A 6,927-nucleotide genomic window follows, 5' to 3' on the forward strand; every position below is an offset into this window, starting at 1 on the left:
TCCGATGTAAATTGTCTATCAACAAATATGCTTCCGTTGGTTCCTTTTTCAACTTTGCTATTTGGTGTTTAGTTTAGTTCCGCAACATGATGGTTCTTGTTGATGCTCTTGTACTGGAAGCTCTTCATGTTGAATTTGAATCAGATTCTCCGCTGCTCTAGATAAGCCTCATATCTTGGCCCAAGTAGCGAGAAGATCGAGTATAATGACACTCCAACATGCATTGTAAGGAGCCAAAGTGCTTCCACGTTTTGGATATGGTCTCTGTTTGTAGATTGTGTGGGACGTGTAAACTCTCAAGCTAGTCCTGGTGCACATAGAGAGAGAGAGAGAGAGAGAGAGAGAGAGAGAGAGATAGAGATAGAGAGAGATCTTGCTCTACCGATGCAGCCATAAAAGTATATGATGAGAGAGAGAGAGAGAGAGAGAGAGAGAGAGAGAGAGAGAGAGATCTTGCTCTACCGATGTAGCCATAAAAGTATATGATCACTTTTTTACCTTCTAATATCAAGCTATTAGTAAAATGATCTTAATCTTTTTATAGTATTGAAAGTGTTCATAATTTGGGTGACAAAAAGATTAACATGTTCATTGCATTCAAACTATAAAGCTTGATTGAGAATTGTGCCTGGCTGGTAGAAAGGCGGCTTACGCACCAGCAATGATGAGGTTTCTCATGACCCTAGACATTGACGGATCTGACCATCCCCTACAATAGCATAACAACTCAACAGTTGGAACTACTACCTCTTGACATGTCAGTCATGAAATGAGTTGATGTGACAGATCAATATAGTGACCATGCGACATAATATGCAGGGAAAGCCACAACACTCATATGCCAAGCATAAAAGTTTCATAGCTGATTATCAAAACTCCCTCTTCCATCCGCCCTCTCCCAACGAGAACCAGGCCTCCCGCTCTTGATCCCACCTGTTGCAAATAAACTGACTTCTGCTGCAGGGTCTCGTGGTACCAAAACCACCAGCTTTTGAAATAACTAATGTCTGTCTGTCAACCCAAGTAAAACTAAGTTCTAACCCACATTGTGTACCCATGCAAAAAGTATATACAGTTTTAAGAGCACACAAAAAGAGAGAGAAGCTCGGACAAGATTGCATGAATCTAGTCTTGCATTACATGCCCAAGGGCTGTATAAATCAGCTATGGTCAAAAAACATAACACAAATTGAGCGTCGTTTTCTTGACTGATCCATAATGAGCAGACACATATGGTTTTTGGAGCAGCAAGTTATATCAAGCTATACTGAACATGAATTCCCTTCACAGAAACAACATACATACAAATTTACAAAACATTGAGTCTCCAGCTCCAAAATAAGCATATACATTTGGTTTTTAGAGCAGCAGGTTATACCAAAATGGACAAAAAATCTCCTCACTCGTTCCAAAATGATATAATGTACAAGTTGAATACATCTGCATTATTAATATACAAGTATTATCCTTTGCTCGGATGCAAGGACCTTCTCGAGTACTGAACCATTAGATAAATGCATAGTGAAGTGCCTCTCCTCATCTTCAAGTGACCCATACATACATGAGATGAGTAGTCCCTTTTCAATGCAAAGGTTGTTGTAGAGGTTAACAGCTCGGTTAATAAGAGGAGCCTCTGAACCAACTGGGGCATGTCTACTTGAAAGGGGAAGGAGCGCGTGGCATGTATGGCACGAGTGACTTTGTATAGGATCAACTAGGAGAGTTTTACTACAGCAATGGTGACAAAATATGCGAGGTCTCTTGTCAAACCGCACCCGACTCCTGCCACGTTGATGCTTACGTCTCAAGACCCCTGTCATACAAGCACGTTTTGTTGGAGGCGAGCAGGCTATCTCTTGATCACATGAAACCAGCATAGCAAGACATGGCATGCAATTTGGTGTCGTCTCCCTTCTTCATCTTGTGTCCAGCAATAGGGGTCTACATCAACAATCTTCATAATGGCTTCCAACTCTTGCTGGTTTTTGTCGATGATAATAGCCGTCGGACGAACTCCATGCAACCTTGTGAAGATCATCTTGAAGGTCAACTCCAAGGCTACACTTTCTTGGTTAGTGCCGATGTCATTAGTGCATAGCATGAGCCATATTGGAATACCCATGCCATTTTGGTTGGGCAAAACTGCAGCATACAGGGGCAAACCAAAGACATTTGTCTTGAATGTGCTATCTACTGCCCAAGTGTTGTGTCGTGAGAAACGAAGAGCAATTTGTAGCATCCACTCATCTTGAATGATGAGGACAAAGGGTTGTTTACTTTCATCAGAGGCTTGTGGGTTATAAGGTTGAACATAAAGAACCTACAAAGAAATCATGATGAATAAAGAGGCAAGAATAGGGGAAAGAGCTTCAAACATAAAGAACGTTGGCTGTAAGGTTGAACATAAAGAACCTTGTTCTGTTCTTGCAAACGAAGAGCCTCTCCAAACATCGCAGCCCAATCATTGTTTGTACATCTTCCTACAAGGATAGAGAGGCAGATTAGAAGTATAAAACAACCAAAAGTTACAAGGAGAATTGTTGGTAAAGCAAAGCAAAGTACCTTGTGTGCGCATTTGATATGACATCATTTGCACCTCTTTTGGTATCATGAAGAAGCGAAAGATTACACGATCTAATGGCAAGGCATTCTGTATGTGAAATCTTTCTTTTGATGTAGACATTTTTGCCACATGACGACATGTCCCTACGTCGAACAAGTCATCCATGCAACAAGCAATCACACGTGGGTGCACGGGCAAGTAATAGAGGTCAACACGTGAGCCTGGTATATGTCCCTCGTGAACATCATGAACTAGCATGGTCACCTTCTCTGTGTCATGAGAGTGCTGCAAGACCACCTTAAAGGGACACCCACACCTCTTGGACCTCCGCAATCTTCTCTTGTTAGCACCTCTCCGAGCAATACTTCCTGCCCTATGGCACATGTACTCTTGCACCCACTTGGATGGTCCATGCTTCTTTGTGGATCGAAGTAATACTAGCTTTGTTTGGTGCTTGATCATGATGTTGGTCAACTCTTGATTGACTTGAGACTTAGTTGTGACAATTGTTGATGCTGGAGCTATGGTCTTTTTGCTCGTAGGGGTCTGTTCCCCGACCTCAGTAAGCAGGCAGCCGCAAGCGATAATCCTATCTTTCACATAGTCAAGAGAAATTCCATGCCTCCTCTTGTCGGTGCACCATTCTGCCTTGATTGCATTGATAGTGGCATTCACACCATGATGAACACCATGCTCAAGAGGACGATGGGCTGCCATGACAATACGCTCCCAATCTTCAATGTATGCTATTTTCAATCCTGTTGATTTCGAACATAGGCAAAGGTGAAGCGGGCTGAAACAAAGCTCTTCTCTTATTCTTTTCCACCTCTTCAAATCCAACAAGTCTCTTGCATCGTGTGCTTTTAATGTTGGAAGCGTCACTGTGAGAGCTCCTCTAAGATCTTTCTCCATTAAGGAGAAGCTCTTCTCATCGAAAGAGAAAAAAAAGCTTGATGTATATGTAAATGGATCCAATGCCCCCCATGAATCAAGCCTAGGTGTACTCCATGAACTTGGAAAAACACCCTCATTATCATCTTGGAAGAGGTCACATACATCTGCGTCATCACTTGATGTAGTGTCACTACTTGTTGTATTATCTAAATACTCATCCAATATGAACTGATTTGTGTCATTGGATGCATTCCAATCAGCCTCATTTGATGCATTCCAATTAGCCTGCCATGGCACCGCAAAGTCACTTGTGTCACTCGTTGGATTCCAATCAACCTGCTATTGAAGTCCAAGTTAGATAGGCAGAGAGAGGTAGGACATGTTCTTAAAACAAGTTTTTGCATCGTTTGCTAATTTTATTATGGCTATGAAAACAATGTAGGGCACTAGGAAGGGCAAACCTTTCTATAACTAATGCCACTTCAAAGGTAATGTCACCCTCCGCTCTACGAATGTCCACAAAGCCAATGACAAGCTATGGGGGGTCTGCTAGTCCTAGAAGTAATCAAACATTGGATGATGAATGAAGCGCTACGGCTAGAAGTATCCCCTACAAGGCTTTGCTCAAGACACAGTGTTGCAATCAATGTATGCATTTTTCCCTCCATGAGCGCTTCTTTCTTATCTGTTCTCGCAAAGATGAGGTGGTCTCTGTTTTAGATGGCTTGATTGACCCATGTTTTCAATATTCATTGAGCATCCATTTAGCTTCAATGCAAAAACCTCTTCAAAGAGAGAGAGAGAAAAGCTGATTTCAAGTGGCAAAATTGTGTGTGTGTGTGCGTGCATGCGCGCACGCATGCGTGGTTTAAATCCAGTGTGTGTGTGCATGGTTTAAATCCAAAATCAACCTAAGTAAGGGGCTCTTCACATAGAGAGAGAGAGAGAGAGAGAGAGAGAGAGAGAGAGAGAGCCTGTTGATTGGCAAGTGTGAGTTTTTGTGTGTGTGTGTGTGTACCTGGTTTAAATCTGGAATCAATCTGAGTGATTCCTGAGAAGAGCTTTCCATAGCCGTGGTGATTTTACAGAACACATGCAACACATGCTCTACGACGTCATCATACAAATTTGAAATTCTGCCCTTTTGCAAGCCACGCTGGAGAAGCCTGCCCTCCACGTCAAGCCAACGTGGCTATTGAGTTTATTTTAAATTTCGATTTGGGGCGCCAGCTCAGCCGAAACCCGAGTTCACCAGTTGCTACCCGAGTTCACTGCATCCGACGGCCCAGATTCAAGCCGCCAGCGTCCCCCCACTTTCCCACCCTCGATCCCAAATCTTTGGCTTCCCCATTGTCCCGTGCCCTTTAGTGTTGAGGGGCGCTCTCCCCCACCCAGCCACCCAGCATGGATGCGTATTGCCCAGCTTCCTTCTAGGGCACAAAGCCCTTTTGTTTTTTTTTAAATTTGATTGGGTATTTCACCGTTGGATTGGACAAGCTGTATGTAGGGTCAAAAATGGATGTGGCACTCCATGGACAAAGTACGAAGACACCATGTGCCGCCCAACCATGTCATTAGCCTGGACATGTGCTCAATAACTTAGCATGTGCAAAGTACGTAGACACCATGTGCTTAAGCCTCTCCACCTACCATGTGCTCATCAGCCTGGCATGTGCTCAAAACTTATTGTGATGGGCTAGTTATTGTTGATGGGCCATTTGTTTTGTTAGAACTCAAGATAAGTTATGGAAGCTTATCTTGAGTTCTAAGGGTTTATAATAGAGCCATTGAGAGTTCCATTGAGAGAGGGTAAGCTCATCATCTCAAAACATAAGCTCCACCCAAACCATAGAAATCTTGAATGTAGTTGTCAATGAGCACACGGAATTGCCATTTTTAATGAAGCTAGATTGTCATGTGGATGTAGAAGGAAATGACCATTACATATTGGACTCCTCTCTTTCTTTACATTATGTTGTGGTGGTAGAAAAATAGTTGCATATAGCAATGCTCCCCAAAGTTCAAATAGTGGTAGGAAAATAGTTGCATAGCAATGCTCCCCAAAGTTCAAATGTTGGACTCCTCTTTTCTTTACATTATGTTGTAAACAGTTACATAGCAGTGCTTCCCAAAGTTCAAATGTTGCAAGCCCTTTAACTTTATCTATTGTCTTGGGTTCTTCTTCAAATGATGATAGCAATCCCTCCTCAACTGATAAAGTAGTGGAAATTCCACCTCCATTGTAGAAGAATAAACTTTATACATGTCCAATTACACCTACTATTTTGCTAGATGGACACAAAGAAAGGTGAAGAAGATGAGGTGCAGAGATGCAAGATATTTTAGAGTATTATATACTAGTCATTGGACAATTGCCTCCATCAAGCTTTCTTTGTAAACTAGTCAGCATGATCAAGCAAAGAATAATCGTCAATGAAATACCTAGGAAGTATTGTGGAGATGTGTTATTAGAGTTCCCACCAACATTTGGAAGGTTTATAAGCATGGATTCAATGGAACACAAATATGATGGTGGCCACCTACAGACAACAAGTACAAGAAGAAAATCATTTGATGGCACTATGAGAGTCAATCAGTTCCTTGGAATGTTACAATTTAGGAGTCTTACTTGCCCAAATTATCAAAATTATTGGCACTCAAACTGAAGCCTACTTCAAGGGTTCATTGGCTAAGAAGTTGGTAGTGGGTATGATTTACTAATGATGGACACACTAAGGTGATTTGTCACTTTTGCAAGTACTTGCTTATTACAAACATTATAACGTGCCAATGTTCCTGCTAATGTTGAGTATATTATGCCATTACCTCAAATGCGAGTATAATTATGAAAATAAAATAGACAACCATGGGGTTGACCAAGGAGAATATTTTTTATAGAGAAAGATACAATACTTCAACGTGACACTTTTGTAACACAACTCCAGTATATGTTGGATGGAGATTTCCATTCATTGAACACAGTGGGAAATTAGGAGGACACCTTTAAATAGTAAGGGGAAATTCCTAGGGTGGGGATCATTGAAAGAACAGGGAGGACAAAGTGCAATATAATCATCCGCAATTGTTCTATAGGTGTGCCATGTCCATGTTTCTTTTCAAAGAGAAATCACCCAGGACTAGGAGGAAAGAGGCCACAATTCATGTGGCTTTTCCCACATGATGTAATGCACTCTTGGTACCCAGATAGTAATATCTCACCTATACCAGTTTTGTCTTCTATTTGTCCCATTGAGGAGGGAACAAAATTGACTCAGGAAGCGATAAATACGTCGGTCCATGCTGGATTTAGGTTGGCCACTATAGATGGTGCAACTATTGAAATGTCACTACCTCCTTGGATGGAAACATAAAACATTATAGGTGAAGATACAAGGGAAGGTATTGCTAGTGTTGCATGAAAGACTCCTATGAACGAGTGAATTCAATAAGATGGACATGGACTTAGAAGT

The 6,927-nt window shown here is 41.7% G+C and overlaps 1 protein-coding gene across 1 annotated transcript; it reads right to left on the bottom strand.

The window, feature by feature from the left end:
* Positions 1 to 2,331: 2,331 nt before the first annotated feature.
* LOC147604404 (uncharacterized) lies at positions 2,332 to 3,616 on the bottom strand. Its single transcript, XM_086795679.1, has 2 exons — positions 2,563 to 3,616; positions 2,332 to 2,480 (listed from the first exon to the last, which is right to left on the bottom strand). Exons 1-2 carry the CDS (start codon positions 3,473 to 3,475, stop codon positions 2,332 to 2,334), a joined length of 1,062 nt encoding a protein of 353 aa, XP_086651805.1. The 5' UTR covers positions 3,476 to 3,616.
* Between the last annotated feature and the right edge of the window lie 3,311 nt (positions 3,617 to 6,927).

The sequence above is a fragment of the Cibotium barometz genome, chromosome 62 (genome assembly GCF_041138505.1).
Source record: "Cibotium barometz isolate CiBa-2024 chromosome 62, ASM4113850v1, whole genome shotgun sequence".
Lineage (NCBI taxonomy): Eukaryota > Viridiplantae > Streptophyta > Polypodiopsida > Cyatheales > Cibotiaceae > Cibotium > Cibotium barometz.